The sequence below is a fragment of the Diadema setosum genome, chromosome 11, assembly GCF_964275005.1.
Source record: "Diadema setosum chromosome 11, eeDiaSeto1, whole genome shotgun sequence".
Lineage (NCBI taxonomy): Eukaryota > Metazoa > Echinodermata > Echinoidea > Diadematoida > Diadematidae > Diadema > Diadema setosum.
Window position 1 is genome coordinate 39,269,699 of NC_092695.1, and position 24,804 is coordinate 39,294,502.

The 24,804-nt window shown below is 36.7% G+C and overlaps 1 protein-coding gene across 1 annotated transcript; it reads right to left on the reverse strand.

The window, feature by feature from the left end:
- Positions 1-720: 720 nt before the first annotated feature.
- On the reverse strand, positions 721-11,613 carry LOC140235486 (uncharacterized). Its single transcript, XM_072315514.1, has 6 exons — positions 11,440-11,613; positions 8,739-8,840; positions 8,261-8,383; positions 4,740-5,999; positions 3,080-3,293; positions 721-1,085 (listed from the first exon to the last, which is right to left on the reverse strand). The coding sequence occupies exons 1-6, from the start codon at positions 11,611-11,613 to the stop codon at positions 721-723; spliced, it is 2,238 nt and encodes a 745-aa protein (XP_072171615.1).
- Between the last annotated feature and the right edge of the window lie 13,191 nt (positions 11,614-24,804).

Genomic DNA, 24,804 nt, shown 5'->3' on the forward strand with positions numbered 1-24,804 from the left:
AATTTCTTCCATTTTTTTAATCTTTCTTTATCTTTGGAGGGTTACAGAGACATTATAGAGATCATAGGTCAATTTTTGCAAATCAATTTGCATTTTTATAGTGTTGAATTTGTCATTTGTTCTCATTGTTATATGTAAGAGCATACACGCTTGAATAACAACTTGTCCATTTTTGCAATTTTTACTTTTGTGCCTTGGAAGAGAAGAACGAATGTGTTCACTCCTGCGTAAAGTTTTCCTTTTTATTGACCTACTGGGTAGATAGCTAATTAAATTACCTTTAACATGGTATATAAAACACCATTATCAGCCAGATAGTCTATGAGAAAGATGAACTAGAAAAAAAAATGTTTACTTTCTTCTTCTTTTTTTTTTGCTGAGTGTATTATACTAACACACAAGTCAAAGCTCATAACATTATATTGCATCGATGACATGGATGAGTTGATTTCATACGTCTATCTTCTCCCTCTTCCTTCTCCTGCATGTCTTGTAGAATCCTCCTCTGTCAAATCTTCGCCTCTTTTCTTCTCAAAGTGTTCACACTTTCACGATAATGCCAGGTTTTGCTGTCTGCGGTCTTGGAGGAAATCATTCAGGATTGTCGACAGAGATTTGCGACTGAAGAGCAATGAAAGTTTAACATTATATGCTTCGGCACGTCATCAAGGAAGCATAGTCAACAATTCTTCATTATCTGCCACAGCAATAGTTAACCAATCACAAGGTGACATAGTTTCTTGAGGTTTTTCTCCTCGTCCTAGTAAGCCTGGACGATGCCCCATGAGGTACACCCAGCGGCCCCCAGCTCGACACCTTCTCTAGTGCCCTCTTTCTGCGACGCTCCTCGTACGACTCATCGTGGCTACTCGACGTATCGTCAATGCTCGTATGTCGAATGTAGCGACAGTTACGGAGGTCGTTGACGTCGCCGAACTCGCCGTACCTAGATCCCGTGATGAGGGCGTGACCAAAGACGGTGGAGTTCATAGTGTTGTGGCTAATGCTGTCGCGTTTCTGAGAGTGGAACAGTTCCCGGTGATTGGATGCCTTCGTATTCTCTGGCTTGGCTGTCATGTTTTTCTCTGAAAGGAAAAGAAAAAAAAGGAACGTAATGTGTATAAACCAAGAACGAGTATCATAATTATAGCTCTTTGCGTGGGATTAGGGCTTTACAGATCTGACTTTCCGACACAGCATCCTCACTGAGGGTAAACTACACTGTTGTCTTTTTATCCACCTGAGCTTTTGCTATGTCGATGTCGCTTCCGTGTATCGTTTTATTATGATCTATTTTATCGGGGATGTGGTGTATATGTTGGTGGCAAGACTTAATTCCATTAACTGAAGCAATTCACTCTCACATAATATTTCCTCTCATTGGAATTGTTACATTATCGAAATATGGTGTCGTGACAGAAAAGTCAAACATTTTGAAATGTAGTGTGAAAGAATTTATTAAATGTAAGCTAAACATCAACAATAAAAGATAAATAGTCTAAGGGTGAGGCAACTACACCACAATGTCTGACTCGACGATAAATAACACGGTAAATCTTTCTGAAACCCGTTGGAGACGTTCGCTCTCTATCTCTGCCGCTCGCAAAACAAATTCACTTCAGCTTGTCTCGACAGGAAATAATAACCTATCGACAATGTGTATGTGAAAGTGTTAATCGCTTGAATGTATTGTTTTTAATCACGTTCACTTCAGTGATACACTGTCAAGCTGACTGTCATTTATAACTTTAGACTTTAATCAGGGAGGTGGGAAGCTTTGATGCACCTTTGTTCTCTGGAGTGATTGACGAGGGATTACACCGAGGGGGAGGGGGGGGGGGGGAAGAAACACTAATGATTCATTAGGCGAGATAAAACACGCCAAACCAACGTACGTGTCACACAGAGTAGCAACATGTATGGACGATCTAGTATCAAGTTGCTCTGACCATACATCAACAAGAGCTGAAGGCGTGAGGAAAGCTATCATTTGCAGCTGTCTATAGGATGACGTGTGCCAAAAGTAATGCTGATAATATATATAGACTAGTGACTTTTGCGCGGCGCCATCGTTCATCTACGTCAATATTCAGATCGTACATCACAGTCACTACAAACACCACAGTGTCTCTAATTATGTTGATACAACAACAATACGTGAGCTGTTAATCTGAAAACGATTTTTTTTTTTCAACTCCTCTCATTACACCTGACCTTTGTCGAGAGGAATGTTTACTCACGGAGTGACGAATACTAGTATCCTGTATCTATTTTCTGATGATTCCTCGTGAGTTAATTTACCCCCATTTCAATCTGTAATGTGTTATGATCATTATTTTGTATCTGTTGGCTACGGCAAGTCTTTGTATGCTGACTACATAATGTATTTAAGTTACCATCGTTAACATGATCTAAATGATGTGTCTGTGTACACAAAGTCTCCCCCCCCATTCTCTCTTTCTCTCAATATTTAATTTTCCCCCAAAGTCATGTTGAGGCATATTCAAGCGTGTTTGGTGACAAGACAAAGAATAAACATTTCCCACATGAGAGTATAGACATAAACTTACTTTGCAATACAACGCACCATTTTGACGCATACAATGATGATTATGATATCATTTCATTTCGATTATGGTAGTTTATGGTTTCTTATGATAGTCATGTATGTTCGCTAATTTCGCCAATGAATACTGTTAAGAAGAAACTTCAATTTTTTGTGTTGTTTGGATTTAATGATCGCAAATGCGTGTTAACGCATTATCGATAGTAAAACGCCCCCAACAACGTAACCTTGTAAAGTCTTCTTTAGGAACCCTTATTTGAAACACTTCAATTTTGATGTTGTTACACGTTGCCTATATATTCATATTTCTTTTATATTACTGTTTGTTACAGTACCAATGAGGATAATCTGGAAAAAGAAATTGTCATTTCTGTTGGGTATAATCTTCAGACATTGAAATATGTTTGTCACTTTTATTAAACGTGTATTCTCAAATTCTTTGATTGTTTTTTATTCTTTTGACTTTGATAATGCTGAATATGAAAAATACAAATGGATGAAAAAGATCTTTACCTAAATTTTTCATTTTGGCGAGAAATTCGTTGAGTTTTCTCTCTCGTATCTCCTTCCTTGCTTCCTCCCACTCCAGGGCCTTCTTGATGAGGTACTCCTGGCGACGAGACGGCAGCCGGAAGTCCTCCGATGCCGCTCTCACTGTTTTCTCACTGGCCACCAGGCTCCCTTCGGAGTTACGTGTGTAGACGGGAACACGGGGAACTCGTGGAATCTGAATAAGAATGGTCAGCAACAAATTCTTGGAGCATTATCAAAGAATTCAAGACTCTGTATTACATGTGATAAATAGGTTACAGGATTTTTGCTTTAGAGTTTAGTTAATCATAATATATTGCACTGATTGTGTACAATGGTGTTTTGATGATATTTTGTAATAATTGGTAAAGTTTGTTTTATCACATTTTCAATTAACAAGCACAATCTTCTAGCATTATAATCACTATCATTATTATTATCGTTTGTGTGTGTGTGTGTACGTGTTGTTGTTTTGATGCAGCCTTTTGCCTTTCTTTACATACGAGTATCTGATTAATCTTTCTTTCTGCCTCAGGTGTGATTGCGGTTATAAACTTTTCTTTGTTTTGTTTTCCCATGTAATCTTTGCCCTTGGTCTGATTCCCCACTTTTTACATGCATGATAGATGCTATATAATATATATATTGAGGCCTCCATCCATTTCAAGCTTAATCGCTTATGATGGTGGTCTCCTGCATTCATTGATCTCTGTTGTTTACTGAAAAAAATACTGTATATCTTATTTTATGTTTCTGTGTATCTACATTGCTTAATGCAATCACCTATGTGTATCTATTTACTGTTATCGATTTATTTCACTGCACCTGTTATTCTTTGTTCTTTGTACTTTTTGAAGTTTGTATTCAAATTGCATCTGATTGAATGCAGAAATAAAAGCAAACAAACAAACAAATATATAATATACAATGTACAATATATAATATATAATATACAATATATAATACATAATATACAATATATAATATACATGCATATATTTCTATATTATTTCTTTTCCCATTTCACCCGATTTTTTTTTTGTCTGTTCAAGCATCAGCTGCTACAATGGTGCAATGCGATGATAAAAAGATCACACTTGTTGTTCTCACGTGGCATCGATTCAATCTCTTCTTTTTACATAATATGTATTCAGAAATGAGGAGTATATCTAAATAAACTCAGAGCGCTTGGTAGCCAATCTAACGGACCTGTGAAAAATCACGTGAGGTTTGATGTTATTGTAATTGAAGGTAATTTTTTTTTAATGAATGTTATTCAAAGTCGAAAGAACTTACTGCAGAGTAAGGCTACGATGCCAAAAGACAACAGTCTGTTACATTGGTATTCGGCTCTAATTGCGTAAGGAATAAAGATTCAAGTTATGACAGGTTAAATTAATTATATTCTGCTTATTCTCCTGTACATGCTTGAATAAACAGAAGACACCTTACTCACGGAGAGTTCGGTGTCATAATCTACTTTATGTCCTGAACCCACGTATAGTATGCCATAAATATATGAAAACGCTAAATGATTTTTGAATCAATCATAATCATGGTCAGACATCTCATAGTGTGGGATTGGCCCTGGTTTGATTGCAATTTGATAATGGATGGCGTATAAAAAAGTAAAGTGACCTACCTCATAGTTTGGTATCCTGAAAGTCCGATTAGCAATCCCCACATGATATTTGTGCATGTCATCCTCGAGTTTGTGTCTGTCCCTCATCTTTTTCTGACGAGCTTTCTCTCTCCTGCTCGCCTCGTCCTCATCACCAGGTTTTCTTCTTTCGTTATCAACACCCTCATCATCGTCGTCTACGACACTATCTGTCTTCACCAGACTGCCACCGACCTCTCCATGACTCTGCGCTGCGTCGTCAGACGATGATATCGACGCTTTGGTCGAAACACTTTCTACCGCTCCTGTCTCGTCGCTAACCACGTGACTACCTCTTCCTGCCTCGCGGTTCACACCAATGAGCTTTGTAGACGGACTGTCCTCTCTGATTGGTGGCAGGAGCGAATTGTTTGTGTTAGTTCGTGACAGAGATTCATGGTTCCTGTTCGTGCGCTGTTCCTGATCTGTGACGTAATTTTCATCCGCGATCGCGTTGATGAGATCAACATCCGAGCCAGTTCTCGCTGTCATGGCAACCGTATCATTGTCTGTTTCTCGCTGGTTATCAGACGTGCTTGGCCTTAGATAGGCACGATTAATGGAGGGGAGAGCTGTCTTCAAAGACAGACCACCGACTCTCTTCCCGAGAAAATTTGACTCGTCCACAATCCTCGTCTTTTCTCTCGGGAGCACCTCAACGAATCCAGTATCTCCATCGACAATAGTTACATGATGATGCGAAATTTTAGTGGATTTTGCTGGAGTGACATTTTCGTCTATCATCTCATCTTCCAAATGACTCATATGATCAGTTTCTTCCTTGTCATCAAGCTTGCCATTCGGGCTTTGCACAAACTTTTCATCTTCAACAAAGGTTACCCTCCTTTCTCTCTTCCCCATTAAAGTGTCAACACTCATACTGCTGTCTGTTTGATTTTCGTTGAGTTTCCTTGTGGAGTGTTTCAATTCAGGTGACATATCTGTAGAACATATGCCACTATCGATTGACTCGATATCTGTGATCGACTGCGTAGAGTTCTGATTGTTTGATGTGTTGTCATCACTGCGTAGAAGTGTCTGCGTGTTTAGCACGTTCCTTATGGTGTTACTCTTTCCCGTGTAGAAATAAGTTGTCTGTCTCTCCTCCTCTTGGATCAATGACGATCCATCTTCGTTTGGTGTTTTCTCAAAATTATCTGTAAACTTTTGACTTTCCTCCTCTCTCTCCGCCACCTCCTCCTCGTCCTCTTGTATATTGTTAAGAGACGATGCTTCTGTTACCTGTCGATTGAGAACCAAATTCACCGTGAAACTGATGCCACTGATATCGTGCAATGGTATTCAATTCAATTCAATTTTAATTCAATTCAATTTTATTTCCATTTCCATTGAATAAACAGAAAAAAATATATATATACAATACATTTACAGAACAAATCTATAACAATTTCAAGGAAAACGTACAAGTGGTCACGAGTAACAACAGAATTTCGTTTCTGAGGTATATACCTAATACAAAGATTAGAATGGAAATGGAGGGTCCCACTTAAAAAGCAAAGCTTGTAGGGTATGGGACTCTCAAAAAATACGTACACAAAGTCAAAGAAACCAATGTCAACTGACATGAAATTAACTTAGGAAGGGGAAAAAAAAAGAAGAAAAAGAACAAAAAAGGGGGAAATGAGACTATGGTACAACACACGCCATCGTGGACACAAGCATACTGTACTTCATGATGAAAATGCAATAACAAAACAATACAACGCTCCCTGGTTTGAAATTGCGATTGATTGGGTGCATATGCCGGTATGAATGCATAGGAACGGATATAAAAAAAAAAAAAGAGAAAGAGAATAGACTCACTGTTACTGGTACAATAAAAGAAATATCTGAGGTAAACTTATGTTAGACAGATTGTTTTCCATAAAAGATGATTTCTGTGTGCTATCTTAATACTTGTAAAAACAAACAAACAAACAAACAAACGACTTGATTGAGAGAATGAAACCGAACCTAATTTGGTTGTATATCATAAGATTTCAACAGAAAGAATTTTAATTTGTTCTTAAAAGAATTCAAAGTTTGTACTGTTATTATGTCGTTGGGAAGTGAGTTCCAATACTTTGGCCCCTCGTAGATGAAGGTTTGCTGAGCCAGCAAAGTCCTAAAAAATGGCAAATGAAATTCGTTGGATTGCCTTGTAGGATAATTATGAACAGATTGATTTTTTGAAAACATTGATTCAAATATATATGGAAGATTATTTTTATTGTAATTATACATAAATTATCCTAAATTAAACAAATACAAATCTTTAATTCTAAATATTTTATTTTCAAAAAATAAAGGATCAGTATGAGACAAATATGCAGTGTGACATATAATACGCAGTGACTTCTTTTGTAGCAGAAGTAATTTATCCAAAAGAGTTTGATATGTATTTCACCATACAAGAATACCGTAATTTAAATAAGGCAATATGAGGGATGAATATAATGTAAGCAGGGACGACAAAGGAAGACAAAATCTAATCTTGTTGATTATACCGATGTTTCGAGAAATAATCTTACATATACTATCAATATGAAATTTCCATGAAAGCTTATTATCAACTGTTATTCCCAGAAATTTGATATAAGAAACATTTTCCAGTGGTGTGCCATCAAAAAAAATATCAACAGGTAGTGCCTCAATGGAGTTGCTGAAAAGCATATATTTTGTTTTTTGAAGATTGAGAGATAATTGATTAGCTTTTATCCATTGAGCAACTTTTTCTAATTCAAAATTTAATGTCTTTGTACTCAATAACCAAATGGGTACTGAGTGACCATATATATGTTGCAATTTTGTGATAATCTCAAGTTGCTTTCTATCAATATCGGTGAAAATTTTCGAATATATGTAAGAAATATGCATGTTTGTGCAATGTATCAACAACCTCTTTCCGATGCACAATGAAGCATTCAGAAGCCAAGATAAATACGCGCTACAACACTAACTTGTCACAATGACTGATTTAGAGGACAATAGGAGACCTTATACCTGGCACGTTTTCTATTCTTACAACGGTCTCAAGGCAATGTCTATCAAATTTGTACAGAGATAACAGTCTAACGAAATGAATGCAACCTACATGGCTAATGTAATGAGATGAAAGGAAAAGAAATGATACCTTGAGATGGCACGAGAGATAGCAATTATGATAGACATAATGGATACAGTTTATTTCACACTCTCAGGAGTTTCAGAAAGTATTAACGTTCACAGTTATTATCATCTAAATGTAAACATTGTAACAAAGTTTCAGTCAAAGAAGCGATGCATAGAACGCAAAGAAACAAAACTAATAGGCCCTACCGAAGGATAGAGTTATCACAAATCGGCCATTTCGAAGTTAACAGCATCTCACTGTATATACCGTCATTCTCTTATGAAGAAACATGAGGAAAATCATGGGGAAATTTACGGAGACAGTCGATAGTATTCCTGAACTTGACAACAAGTCTATCTGAATTTACATCTTAAAAGAGCAGCGGTAATACCTTTTGCCTCTGTATAAGTTTCTTCTTGCCCCTCTTCATCGTACTCTCGAGAAACTTCTTGGCGGCTGCCTCCCGGTCCTTCACAGCCTGCTCTCGCAGCTTCTGCTGAACCAGCCTTTGTTTCTGATGAACAAGAAAAGTTCCGTACCATTGGTATTTCTGGTTCATATAAATGTGATTACATGTGTCAGTGAACGTAACACATTATCACACGGTTTTCTTTGTTCCCTCTATATTTTCGGAGCTTTATGACAGTTTTACATACCACTGCAGCAGAATGTTATTTCGATTTCTGCTCATGAATTTTCTTTCAGCACAGTAGTTTTCATGTTGGAGAACTCTTCAAACCCATGCAAGATGACTGTCATTTTATCAAGATGATTAGCTTGAATAGCCCCGTGCTTTCTGTCTAATGAAGCTGCTTGAAACCAGCATTCTGATGCAAACAAACTCCGCTATGATGGAGAAGAGTGTTTACCTGTATGTAAGATTGTCTCTGTAGTCGTCGCTTTTCGTTTTGTATCTTAATGAGATTCCTGAAGGCGTGTTGCTGCCCGTGTGCAAGCTTCCGTACAGCATCCTGTGGAGACAAGATAGAACAAAGAAAGTCAGAGATGCTGATTGGCTGGGACCTGGACACGTCATAACAATCATGTGCTGATACCCGCATTGTAAGTCACATGCTCACAAGAATTATCACTTTAATATGTATTTTTATCATGATTATATGTAAACCAAGATTTCTGCAAAACAACAAAGGTAAGGCAGGCCAAAACTGGATGAAAAATATCTAATTTCTCTCTCTCTCTCTCTCTCTCGCTCTCTCTCTCTTGCACAGACAGACAGACAGACGAAAATGACTGAGAAATCCTGACTGAAATTTTTAGTTCATTAACACAGGAAGTTACTTACATCAATGTACATTTAAGACAATATCTCCGCTATCTCATTGAGATATATCTTTTAATGTAATAAACATATTACATGTATAATGATTTAACTTCTGAAATAATTGCAATCCACATTCATTTAGCGTGATGAATTTTTAAGACCACTCTCTTTATGATTATTTGCTTTACGCTTATCTTAAAAGATGTTAAGCCATTATGTATTTCTATTTGAATGGCTGAGTTGATACCATGTCATGTCAACGACAGGGCTTGGAGTGAAACCATGATTACAGATACTAACCGGAACCCAACGTTATTGAACCACGTTAAGAAAAATCAATTTATTGATATTATTCTTTTGCCGCTAATTTGCGTTTTATTAACACCAAAAATGAATCTGTCGATGTGTCTACAAAAAAAAAGGGTGCAGCATGTCAGTGATGCGCACACACACGCACAAAAAATATCTACACACTGTATAATATACCTTACTTGTAACAGCATAATCATTATAGATACGTGATATTCATTCATCAGACATCACTTTGATTCCATGCATGTCGTTACAAAGCGAGAAAGCATATATTTTGTAATGTTATCTCCGTGCTTATCGTTATAGAGTATCAATCTCCTTTGATTATAGCGAGGTGATTTATATAACATATTAGTAGTGTGAAATATGCAAATTTCAGCAGACACTTCCGATGTGCAGAAGGAGAGAAAATCCGGTGCTTTGTTCGAACAGTTTTGTCTCCATAAATGCCGTTATTTTTCCGCCCTTTTTTCAGTGGTTCTGCATACGAATATACTAACAGTTCGATAGCAGTAAAACCAGCTGCCTGTCTATCTGTGTGTGTTTGCTATCACCTATAGTTATCATCGGCCTGGGGGTGTACCGATCGACGAGAATCGGGCGCGCTCTATATACGAGTGGCAATGATCGATCGCGGAACTTCCTTCATGTGAGCTATTTCCATCTTATAGGAAAGGTCGTTAGACGATCATGATGTTGAGAAAGCTCAGTGATGAAAACAAAGTAAATAAACTAATTCTCTCTTCAAAATTTTTATTTTCTATATTTTTGGCTATTTCGAAGTTTTGTGAACATTCCAAATTGCCTTTTTTATCTGGTTGTTTGCATCCTTGATTGTACATGTGTAATGATCATAGGAGAAATACATAATTATAATCATTATCATGATCGAAATATATGTCTTTCTATGCTCGAATTCACATTTATCTGTCTTTTAGTTGCTTTTTTTGAACAACAGTAATTCAACTCTTTCATCAATATGACAATCCTTACCCCACAAAAGAACATTAGATTGCGACCTGGTAAATTACGAATGTATATTATTACGAATATACATTACATTAAGTTACCTATGCAAATGATTGTAACTAACGATTGTATGTGCAGTGCATAAAAACATTAATATCATGCTTTATGTGAATATCAGTTGTTTTACTTGTTTACTTCACAAGAATTAATACCATATTTTGAGGTAAAGCATTCGACAGTCAACGAATTATACTTCGATGCACTAATGAATGCTGTATCCCATTGTCTATAAATGAATCATTTCAAGTCCAGATTTGTCACGACTTGAAAAATCAGTCGCAACAAAATTTATCATTTTACAACAATTAGCACATTGTTATTATAGAATCTCGATGAAAGTCCGATTTGCAAAGTAAAATCCAGCTTTCACATTTTTCCCTTTCCAAATTCGATAATGGAGACAGACGGCAATTATTGAGTTGCAGTTCTGAACACATTGCCAGTGCCTAATGTGATCTCAAATATTAGGCACATGTTTGTATAGGGCTTATATCTAAATTTCTAACAAATTAGCCGTAATGGTCACTGTGTTTAACTTTCATTGAGATGTTGTATGCTCTCACTGACCGTGCTTAGAGAACCCATTGAATCAATCTTCTTTTGCGCTTTTAATTTTTGTTTTTAAATCACAGTGACACTTGGTTTTTTTTCCGTGTCATAAGTGTCTGTTTTAGGATCTAGGGTTAGTTTTAGTTTTAGGTATGTTATTGAAACCGCTCTAATGCAAGTTCTGTCGAGGAAAGTATGCTGGATCACTGCCATGTGGCTTTCTGCTAATGTCTATCGCGCTAATGGTGACGAGCTTAGATGAAAAAAAAATTAAAAAAGAAAGAAATAAAGATCCAATGGCACAGTTGCAGAGGTTAGCAGGTACATGTGGTGAGTGATAAACAAGATTCAAAGACAGTGATAATCTAATAGATGAGGCACACTTATACATCACTTACATTTTGGTCTCGATACCATACATCCACCTGTTTCCTGAGGGCCACCGTCTTGGCGTGGTTCTGGCATCTGATGTCGGCACTCAGTTCTGATGCCTTGACACTCTTCAGACTACCGATGTCGTCTGCCGACAGAGTCTTCAGACTCTTTAGCGCTCTCGCAGCCTTTGCTGTCATGGTAACGGATTCTCCTTCCCGCCAGTGGAAGTAAGAACACGTACGTCTTCCTGGGTTGTCGTTCTACACCATCCTTGAACTACATCATCATTTACCGACAACACTGTTGACCATGCTTATGGATTGATCTGCAGAATGAAAAGAACATGTAGTCTATTTCATCGTGGTTGCGTTATTAAGACTATATAGTCCTACTTAAGTGAAAAACTAATTCTCTGTATAGGCAATTTATCACCGGTTGATAATGTATGACAGCAATAATTTCATCAATTCAGACACTCAACAAAATTGTAGATCTCAGATGAGTGTGAACAATCTCGCGAAGAACTCCAGTTCCTACGACCTAATACAAACGTCAGTAATACATCTACGAACTATACCACGAACAATATATCTGTCAAATTAAATGTATAGGGCCCTATTTTTTTTTCTCTCTCTCCTTTCTTTTTTTAAAACAACAACAACAACAACAACAACAACAACAACAACAACAACAACAACAACAACAACAACAACAACAACAACATATATCTGTCAGACCGAACGGGTGCACAGGCAATGCTGTGTCTCGCATGTCACAAATCATTGGGCCTCCTGTCTTAATAGAAATGATGATCATTCAGTTATGTCAAACTTGATCGACTGACTGTATGGCGATTAGGGACAACAGAGATGAAGAACGAGTATATTGGGTAAGAGAGATTTTGTCGGGGTCTGTTTATCAATTGAGAACAACAAAAGTTGAAGTGAATAAGTTTCGGTTCAAGGGTCCTGGTAGTCATAGGAACACAGAACTAAGCGTGTTTGTTCTTCCCGGCATTTCTTTCAGTCCAAAGGAGCATTCATGTAAGACGTCAGTTCTGTATAAATGCCACATCGGTCGAATCATGTTATTCATATTGCCACCCGCTGAGTGAGTCACACACAATAATACACTCATATTCACAAAGAACAATACTCGCTCTGCTCTGTGTTTGCAGATTCGCCGTAAAATAATAACCTTTTTCTGAAATCGTCCGTGAAAGGAGCGCCACCTCTCACTATGTGCAAAGCAAAGCATTTGACACAGGGGAGATACCTATACAGCGGAGGGGAAGTTTCATTAACGTTTCAGTCATTAGGCCTGAAAATTTCGACAAATAGAATTAAAAAATATATATATATAGGTTAAGTATTATGAGCAACACGCTCTTATTGAATTGAATTGAACTGAATTGAACTGATTTTCACATCATGAGATGGAACACCCCGACTGGTAGAGCTGCATGGTTTTTATATTGGTGTCCACATATTAGTACCAGTCAGCAATAAACAGATCAAAACAGAAAGAAAGAAAGAAAGAAAAAAAAAAAAAAAAGGAGAGCAAACTCCACGTCAGCATCATGCCCCTTGATGTCTTGGCATGTTCGTGTTTACTGACCTTCATGTCATGTGTGCTTTGTGTTCTACTGGTTTGCATACATGTTGTCATTCAACATCATCCATGTTGTCCATCTATCGATAACGTACATCAGCATTTGCCACTTTTTGTTTTCTTTGATTTGTTATAGCCCCGAGAACAAACATGCCACAGAGCACATTAACAGACAAGTTTTGAAATAACGTCGCACAGTCTTTCTTTATTTGGTGAGCATAAATTTGATTTGCTGTACATGTACCACAGGGATAGTCAGAGAGACCGTGTATAGAAAGACATGCAGAACGAATGAATCAAAGAGAATCACATTATTGAAAGGTTTGTGAGAAACAATGTCATTGAGGGCGGATTAAACCCTATCTGATAGCAGGATTATCTCTTATCAGGTTGCTATGGACTCGACATGAACTAAGCTTGTTGCCAGAGAGGCTTAAGATGAGCTTTTGAAGATTTTGTAACAAGATACAGGTGCAGGTAGTTCTTAGTTTGTTCTCCACTTAATGAGATAATAGAAAGAGATGTGAGGGACTGAGAGAAAGAGAGAGGGGAAAATAGAATAAAAAGATTTGAAATCATTTTTTTTTTTTGGTATAAATTTTGTGCAGTGTGTTATTCCGAAACTTTGCTAGAACACACATTACTCCTAACTCATTTCTTGTAAAACGATGTATGGGATTATGATACACATGAATGTACAGAAGTATGGCCTCCATATTTGTCCCAAAACGTTATTTTTTTTTTCATTGAAACAAAAGATTTAGAATAAATTGACATGAAACTCACATAAAGACTTAATTTCCTTATCGTTTAAACTTTATTGTAGTGAGTTCATTGTTGGCATGAATATTGTCATACGAAGGAGATGTCAACTTACTACCACCGATGTTTTCCTTGCTGCAATATTTTGCGTCAAAATTGAATACATGTATTTAACAAATGTGCGATAGTGTAAAACGATACCTTTTCACTGGATTACAGAAATCGTATGTTTAATCATGACTAAATAAAAGAATAATCGACATGAATGACTTCATGGCATATCAAACTGAAATCAATTTAAGACACATGCAGTACGTCAGCTATTAGTTTTTCGAAACATAATATCTATGTGTTTAAATCAGTAGTTTCTATAAACGGATTAACACAATACCGACAATTGCGAAAGTAATGAATGTTGCATTTGTCTGTTAAAGGTGGTAGAAATGTTGCTGGTTTGAATAACTTCTTTCATTTACGTTTACACTGCGTTTAAAACTATCCTCTAGAAATTCCTGAAGTCCGCAGGAGCAACGCTACATAATTGCAATCTCGTACAAATACAGGTTTGATCAGAGCCTAATTAGTTCGCTAAACAAGATAGCCAACAGTTCGTACCGCCGACTGCTGCTGCTATAATTGTCATAATCCCCCCCCCCCCATACCCAAGGTAATAAGGGTAGCCTTCTATACTTGTTGAGATCACTGTATTTGTAATTCCATGGATTTCTTGCTGCAGTTTCACTATGAACTTTACGTATTTATCAAGAGCAATCTGTAGAACTAGTGATGTCGACCAACTGAGGGATTTCACGTTCTAGACATTCGCCATTATGGGAAGCTGCATTTTCAACTGATGGTCAAATTAGGATCGCAACGTGACTATAAACAGAAAACAAAGTTGAGCACAGCAGTTTCTACGCTAAGCGGCATTTGTTGCTGAAACAAAAAGCAAGATCTTAGTAACGATTCATGTACAATTACTTTAGCACAGGATATTCTTGCAGTTGTCCTAATACATTTTGCATTTCTACATAAAAGTGTATTTGATTTATCAAATGATATTATTCTAGTTTGGATACTAAATTCAATTTCCTCGCCATCTCCAATTTAGCCCCTCCCCCTCTTTTTTCCGTGTGCTGTCCCAATTTAGCTCTCGGCGTCGCTGTTGTGGTCAATTCTTTTCTCAAACATTCTGAGGCCCTAGCATCTTAAGCGGCGTGAATTTGCCTAAGGAATCTGTGGCTATAGAATCTGCGTTGGCTAGTTAAACACGAGGAAGAGGGTCCTCAAACAGAATCTAAATATAACGGTCAAACAGTCCACTGTTTTGTCTTCGGATGCCCCTTAGCTCTCACTCTCAGGGTTCCTTTGCGAGAAGATGCTGATCCGACTTCATCAATAGATGAACACATCGATCAGGTGTCCATGGCAACAATCAAAATGGGGGCGTCTTCTCAGAGCGACGAACTTTACATTCACTCTTGTTGTCAAATCCGACGTTTTTAATTGAAAGTCTATAGTTTTTATTTTTGTTCGAAAATAAAACGTCAGTACAAGTTTCGATGTTTTCATTTATAAGACAGCAAAACATGCTTTCCTTCTGTTGCTAACAAAGGAAATATTCAAATGCGTCCTCTAAATTCAAGTTAACCAGTGACTGAAAGAATCATAACCAAACAAAATTACAATTGCCACCTTCATGGATTTTACTCGATAGACAATGCCACAAGGAGTAATGTTACATTACAGGCGTATATATCACATGTTTGCAGTCAGACATGAGAACGTTTGCTTTGATATAATCATAGGCGGTGTGTAGGACATTCTTTGTAAAGGTCCAAAATGGTTCATCATGCCCCCTTTACATACGCTGTAAACTCTCGTCATTTCACAATGCATTGTGTACAGTATGACTTTTTTTTTTATATTATTCACTATGTTCTTTTTCCACAATCGTATATTTCCATTGAAGAAATGTTCGGTATTTGTCACACAAAATTCGGGGGAGGTGTGCATGCACTTCTCCTTCCTGCTTAGGTAAGGTCCTAGCTCTGTTGAATAATTGAATAACTAGCTCTGTTGAATAATTGAATAACTTATGTGCACATTAGTTTGGTCTCTGTATTTGTTGTTTACGCCAAGCCTGCTTAGTTTTCTGAAGCCCCTACTGCACAGAAAATAATGACACTACAAAATTGTTTTCCAATACACGTTTGCATTGTGAAAGTGGAGTCGTTTCTCCTATAATATGAACACTTGTAATGCGCCGGTATCCATCATGAATAGATGCTCATGGCGCAAGAAAGAGAGGCAGAAAGAAAATACCAGTGAAAAAGAGGTATGAGAAAAAGAATAAAGGAAATGTTTACCAAAAAAAAAAAAAAAAAAAACTTGTCTAACCAGGTTTTAAGTGAGCTCTTAAACTCACATAGAGAGCACAGATTACGAATATTTTGTGGGGTCTATTCCATAGGAATGGACCAGCATACAGAAATGATCGATCACCCCAAGAATTATGAGTTTGTGGTACAACAAGTAAAGATGAGTTTGAAGACCTAAGGCGCCTATAGGATAGTAAGGGGTAATCATATGGAATCATAAATTTGACTGTAAATTTACATGAGGAATGAAGATAGCATGTAAACAGCTTGCATGATAGGCCTCCGATTATCATTTCAGTTTCAAGAGATATTTCCTTCCATATCAATCAGCTTGATTAGAGCTATAGTTATGGGTTGAAAGTTCAATGTCATGCAAGTAAGGCAGGTATAACAGATAAAAAATACAGCACAGAATAATATATTTCCTCGAAATGTCTATATAATATAAGCCCACGTCTCTGGATCAATCCTGCTGAGCACATTTTAGCGCCAAAGGAAAAAAAATCACGTTGAGGTAATTTTATCAGTCTCCGTGTGTGGTTCCTGACATTTCTTTTCAGGTTAAACTACTCGAAATTTTGATTTTCGATAAATTCTGGCAAAAATGTCCCTTGAAAAAAAAAAATCATAGTTCATTATGCACTCGGACTTCACTGAGATTTGAAGACTTTAAATACTAATTATTCGCACATGCTATAACGCTAGAAATAATGAAAATGACAATAGTAATGAAGAGGAAAATGGGCGCCAACTCCACACTAGATGTGTAGCAAGAATAGAGAAATACGCATCATAAGAAATTTAATGGAAAGCGTTAATGTATGGAAAAAAAAAATGAGTAGACAGAGGTGGATCTTGTACAAGCGCGATAAAATACTTCATGATTTGCTTGGGAAGTTCATTCCAAACTAACGCTCGTGTGCGAAGAAATTATGTCCTTTTATCACCAGGGTTTGTTCTTTGGTTCAAGCAATCCAGTGTGACTGTTCGAAAATCGGAGGGTTCTTGCAAGATGGTCGTTGTAACAAAAATATACATTAGATTTAGGTGAAGTATTGCATAATAAAATAAAGATTTGAATAATACATGTAATACAAAGTATAACGGGAAACACTGCAGAGTCTTCACCACTGCAGAATGTTTCCAGAATGTTCTGATGTTGCTCTATCAGAATTATATCAACAAAGAAAAAGACGACGTCCTATGGTACATCATGATAGCCTACATGGGAACACCATTCCTACGCCCATTAATGAAGAATTATGTCCAAAATAAGATGCCAAACATCATTATGAATCACAACTGCACATTTTTTTTTCTTTTTTTTTTTTTTTATAGTTTACGTCAATGGTTGGAAGGAGTATCTTGTTTGGACAATGTGCCCACAAAGTTTATGGAATCTCTGTGACATTCCACTTCCTATATAATAATAATATCACTCACTTTAACGCTGCACGAGCATCCATGGAAGTACTTCCACATTCATAATTCGAAATATGACATAATACAAAAGACAAATGAACCAAGACGCCAAAATTAAAATGGGAATCTGGCGACAAGTGCGGTTCAAGAGGGACGTACAACCGACTTTACTTGCGCGAGTTGGTTTTGTTGCCCAATCTCTCGTCAATTCAAAGTAATGAGTCACCGATCAGACAATATGATACGATCATATCAACTTATAATAAGAAAAGAAACTCACCTATAGTTATATTGCATCAATGTTCTCCAGCAAGTTTGTACACAGCGTAAGACAGTACGACAGGAGACCAATAACAACGTACAACATAGACCACTGGTTGGCAATCTGAACGGTCCTTAGGTATTCACAGTCCGGGAAGTCAATTACAGACACTCGACCAGTCTCTCCACTTGGGCCCGTTGTTGAGAACCTCAAACAACCTGTCACTAAGGAAGAACTGCAGAGGACCTTTGGTAGGCCTAACGAGCGAATCCGATCATCGCGTTCAGGGGAACCGATTTACGCTATCGCTATTTGACAAGTAAGTACCGTCTGCTACAGGAAAATAAGGCACTAGTATGGCTGCATCACTGCAGGCGAGTCCGGGATAGGTCCAGAAATAGAGATGTTAACAATGACACAAAGGCTTCGTGTGTTTATCCGAGAAATAAGGGGATTTGAAAGTATTCATATAACAGGAATCTCTAATGTGTTACTGTGCTATACAGTAAAGTTCGCTTTATACGAGATGGACTACGAATGGGTTTTCTTGAATTCGGTTTCGTGCAATGGGAGGTTTGATCAGGATATTGGGAAAGCCCCTCTTGTGTCTTGTCCCATCCTGGTTGAAGGTAAAGCAAACAATCAATGTACTAACCATAACCCAAAACAATTTTATGAGAGAGTTCCGCAATGTAGAGATTATTTCTTTTTCTCGTTCAAGCAGAGCAAACCCATGACTTCCAACGACGGTAATAAATCTATTGTTCATATCGGAATCGACAAGTTGGTAAGTAAATAAGGCATGCGAGTAAAAGACACATCCAGACAATAAGATTACACCAAACAGTAAAACAAAATTCTCAATTATTGGAGGGATTGATAAATTGATGTGATCTTTGTCAGTTTGATACATACATAACTTTTGGTTGTAGCTTGATACATCTTTTCAATAACTTTCCTGTTAAAATAAAAAGAAGTAAATTTGAACCAACAAGAAGTGTCCAAAGTAGATGTAGCTTTCTATCCAATCAGTGACAAAACTGATATACGATGATTGTTGTAGGTCACAACATTTGCGCTTTCATAATACTGAAGCTGGAAACACTCTTACCGACAGCAAATTACTAAGATTGACGTTGATATGAAACAAATAAGTGGATCCAGTTTTGGATTTAGAATCACAAATGTAAAGCTGACCTTTGCTTGGATCAAACACAACAATATAATCGTGATTATGTATCATTGTTTTCCACATAGAGGGAAAAGGCAAACATACTCTGGCCATATTAGTATCTTGAACCTATATCAAAGTACAATGAGGCTGATTTTGATCCGGCACAGTGAGATCAAAGATAATCCAAGTTCCCATGTGCATTTGAATGTTGATTTCCAGCGTAGTTACTGTTCAGCTTTTCCCCAATATTCATGTGCATGATTGTGTACCATTCACAAAGTGAGCAAACATAAAGAGCATTGAAAGCATGCCAGAGACTTGTGTCGTTATCACCCCTAGTGATGACTGAGGGCGGGATTCACCTTTAAATCTACTACTAGTAATGATACCATCTATGGTCAGGCCATTTTTCTTTCCAAACAACTTAACTGTGTGATAGCGTGCCAGATTGAAGTCGATATGTTAGAAATGTAAACTGCTAACGAGACTGCATTGCTGTCAAGGAAAGTGTCGTTAAAGTGAGAATAGCAAAACGGAGAAATCAAAGCGTTTCCTAAAACGTCATGAGGCTGCATTTTTCCCATATAGATATCCTTTATACTCGTAGAGAGTAATGCATCATACATAATGATTACCTTTCAAAGAGAACTTGTTGATGTAGTGATATGGGAAATCAGTGTGGCAACTTTCTATACGTCAATCCGGAATGCATTTTTTGTATAATTATTAAAATCTGTTTTTGCTGCAAGAAATGTCAACGACGGATAAGCATAAAATTGACTAGGACATATAGGCCTATTACATTAGGATTACCGAACTACCGGTACACAAAGGTTAGAAGTGCCCCTGTCATACAGGTACCTGCTGGTAGACGTACAAAGCTTGTTTACATTGCACATTCTGCTCGGCTACTCTTGGTCAGTAACCATGACTACGTATCACACGATTGCTCTTGTAGAAAGTAGGTAGGAAAGTTTGCATGAGGAATGGCCCAAAGTGCAACCAGCCGCAAGATCAGATCAGACCTTCTGCTATTGAATGAATCAACAAACCTGATATCCAATCAACACAGATTCTGTCATAATGAAATAAGTTGTATGTGTGTAAGTGTGTGTGTGTGGGGGGGGGGGGTCCCCGATAAGTGGCATTATTTTAACATATGAATTTGTTCTCTGCAAGTGCTGTGATTTTACAATATATCTGGATGTATAGTTTCTCTTAAATCATAACATGTTCATTAATAATGTTGTACATGTACTTGAATAAACATTGAGGCAGGAATTTAAGTATGACTCGGGTAAGATCTGACCACCACCACAAAAAAGAAAAAAAAAGAATGAGATAGGCTGTGATTAAATAAAAATGAATGTTAAGTTTTTGTAGCTTTCTACAGTTTTCGTATTATACCAATTACAAAATGCATGTTATAAAAAGTAAATTATATTGTAATGTATTATGCTTTCTTATAATATGATGTACTTCATCTAAAGTTGCCATAAAACAAAACAAATATGTACACACTACACAACTGTTAAGTTTTTCAAGATAGAATTTGATAATTTTATTCTATGAGCACTCTTACAAAAATCAAAACACAAAAGCAGTTTTAAATCAGACACAAGCATGACACACCTAGCAGCTGGTCACACTACCTGCATATATTTCAACACTTATGGAAACACAATATTTTGGGAAGTTCACAGTGGGAACTTGAGCAAATTAATCCATACGTTGGATTATTGGATGTAGAAATATACATGAAAGCGATGCATCATTATGAGTGAAACTTTGTAGCATAACAGTATCTATAGATGCGATAACACCAGGGAGGTGAGACGCACCTCCCTGAATAATACCACGCCACAGAATTACTGGAAAACCAATTAAAGTTGCATCTCACTGTTGGGATATGCTTGGTGGAAAGGCCTACATTACCAAGTAATTGGAAGTCACACTGCAAAATCATACTAGAAGCAAACCACATGTTTGGCTATGTTTAACACTAAGGTTCATCTTCATATTTTTGTTAAGTGTCATGCCCATTCCCAACCCCTCCCCCCCCCCAAAAAAAAAAACAAAACAAAAACAAAAACAAAAACACACACACATTGAAATAAAAACCTGTGACTGTTTTCTTAAATAATCATATTGACAGTTGAACTGAATGGCAAAAGTTAAGAATGTAAAGGCCATTATTTTCGACAAACAGTATCACTAAGATAGCACACATACACGTAATTTTGAGATGGAATAAGCTCACATTCAGATGTAAAGCTGCTAATATCACAGTTGCACTAAACTCTTTTGAGTAATCACTTGACAAAGATCTCAGTCACTTTACACTATCTCAAAAGGTGAAAAATTCTCTTTGTGTGGCCAAATATCTTGGAAAAGGCAAATTCTGCACAGTCATTTATCTGGTAGATTTTCATATCACACATCTAATACATTCCTTGTGTGTCCAATTTGAAAGTTACCAAATAATGATTCACATAAAAACCTGGTGCACAGCATGCCTTTTCAGTCCTTTGTGGGTCAGATTACTGGTAGCACTACAACTCACCAGTTTCTTCAGCAAACATTTAGTTACAAGTTTAGACTGAAATGTTAGAAGGCACATTATTGGCTTTACAGTGACTCAAGGTTTGTGCTAAAGTTCCTTTCTCTACAATAATCTGTACAGGTTGCCCCAAAGAATTCATAAGGAGAAATAAAACCACCCATTTTTGTTGATGCCTGATACTATCATGAGTCATATTTCACACAGTTGATCATGCTGAAACATAATAATGTATGATTTCAAAGCAGCTTGGTTGTAAATGACAACGAATCCCTCAAAGAATTCTTTCAACCCAAACACATCATTAAATACTTTGCGTCTAGTGCAGAACACGTAACATATTATGATCATGTCTTTGACAAACATTTTCACCAGTGCACATAAAAAAGGACTAAATTAAAGTCTAAAAAGATGAACAAGTGCATCTGAATAATGGCAGGTGAACTCTGTTCCCTTCACACTGATATCCAGGAGAGGATCTTGCTTTATGCTATGGGGGTTGACCCTATGACAAAAAGAAGAAAGAATGCTGAAGCATCAAAATCATGCCAGAAAGCAGAATTATGCCAACTCTGGCAGCACATTGGGCTGAGCCTGAGACAGAGTGCTAGGAACAAAGATCTGCCACTGATATCAGAAGCATGGCAGGAAGGTGATGTACGCCAACATAAAACATTGAACACTGCTTTAAAACAACCAAAAAATACGCATTAAGCAAAGATAATTGGTATGCCAATAGCATGTCACAACATTGTGACTGAAATAATAGGCAAACTAGTTTGGGCTGCAAAGTTATTTTCATCACAAGTTCTGCTCCTCCATAAACACGAAGGAAACATGAGAACAATTCTCAGCAGGTTTGTTCTATGTGGACACATTGTTTGTGACAGGGCTCACTTTACACACTAATGTAAGTTGCATACAGCTGGTAACAATACAAACTTGTTTGGCAAGAATACAAGCTGTGTGACCCTTAATTAAATGATGGAAAAAAAGGTAGCATAATATCAAGACACATAAAAAAGATATACAAGGTGTATCACTTCTGTACTACATTCTTTCCATTTTTGTTTGAAATTGTGCCCTCTGACATAGTCACAATAAACAATATGAAATGTTTATATCATCAAAGATGATTGAAATAATAATGCCTGTAGTAATCAATATACACTCATGGTACTCACAGATATAATCCTTTGAATGAACAGTATCTTACAGCCTCTTTTCATAGGAAATCAATTACATATTCAAAGGGCATGTTCCTCGATTACTATACTCTAAGAGGTCTCTTCAAAGATTTTCACCAACATTTGACTTGAGCATAGGAGACTTACATGAATAGGAATTTGTAGAGTCATATTCTGGACATAAATCATATTTATGATAAAACTAAGAACACTCTCGTGTAAACACCCAAATGTGTATGGAGCATCAAAAGTAACAACACTACACACACTAATGTTGCTCATGTTAAGTAGATTTAGGAAAATCATTAGAACATTTTTCCTTTTCTTTCAAATCAAACTTTAGTTGATCAAGGTTTCCAAATACAAATTAAAAACATGAGAATTAACAAACCTTGCTTTAACAAAACAACAAAAAAGTCTTTCAAATCAAATTTTAGTGGATTAAGGTTTCCAAACATGAATTAAGAACATGACACTACACACACATGCCAAGTTTTATATGGATACCTCAAATGGTGTTTAAATTACACTGTTCACAAAGTCCTTCCACTGACGGTCAACCCAAAAACATAATGCCTCCAGCGACACTTCAAGAAGGCAAAAAACTGACTGTTGTTTTGGCAAACCAGTAATGCAAGATTTTGCCCTCCTTTCATTATTGTATGAAAGCTCTGAAAGAAGGCAAATAATGTTAGATAATGAATCCGCATAGCACTAAAATTGGTCATCAAATATCTTCTATTGTACTTTTCATAAAAAAAGAAAGAAAAATGACTATTCAAGTTCCCCACATCATCCTTATCAGTACTTTTTTTTTTGTTTTTTTTTTGGGGGGGGGGGGGGAACTAGCGTGGTCAACACATTTTCCTATTTCATCTGAATTTCACTAGCCTTCTTCCAAGTTGGTTTCTGTATATTTGTTTGTAATAGCTTAGGCAGAAATGGAGGAAAATAAGACCAGTTACTAAGCTTTACTATACATGTATTGGGAATCTGCCTTATCAACCATATAGGACAAGATGTATACTTTTCAAAATAACATTTGTGACAACACATTTCATGAATTTAAAACAGTTCCTCCAATTAACTTCAGTTTAGCATGAATTCTGTTCTGGTTTTGTGCATTAACTAAGTCCTTTGTAAGGATTTTTTCTTGCAATATATCAATGTACATATTCCATGACTTGCATTAAATGCCAGACATAATATCTATCTTGTTTGTACCCTGCCTGACCTGTTTGGTTCCTTCTCCCCGTGTAGCCACAAATATGTTATTCACAGCATTTCCTTTTGCAAACATCAAAGCCGCCAAAATATATCAAGACATAATGAACTGCGTGACATACCAAGGGTTTTCACGCATTTAACATGATCATATCCGCTACACTTGTAATATACTACAGTAATATTGCACAAGACGAATTTATGAAACTGCAGACTGTTTGCACCTTCAGAAAATTCTAAATACCCCAAGAAATAAGGACACATCAGAACAGAACGTTTGTGAGCAACTACTCAAATTAATGGCCCTCCCCTATAATCAAATCAATATGCATCCAGGTTAACTATGACTATTAACACTGTACCTTTACAGCTATAAATTCACTGTATATAAAATAAATTACAAAAAACTTTTCACATAGAATTCTGGTACCTTTAATGGCTTAATGATTGTAATACATTAAAAGTACACAAATTAATGATACCATATCTTTTTACGTGCTATAATGTGTACAATGTCAAACAGCAAACACACACAACTTGTTTGTAATGACTTGTACATAATGTTCACAGAAAACTCATTTGTTGAGTGCAAATATTGACATTATCTGTGCAAAGTACCTTCTTCTATAGCTCAAGATATGTAGGAACATGCATAGGGGTATTCTATATCAATTGTAAAATGCAGCAACAGCAACAGCAAAAAGTTTGACATTCATTAACATGAATTGCATAGTTAATTCAGTATACACACATTTCTCATATCTGTTTGGTAAGTGCAACCAATTACTACAGGTCAAACACTGCC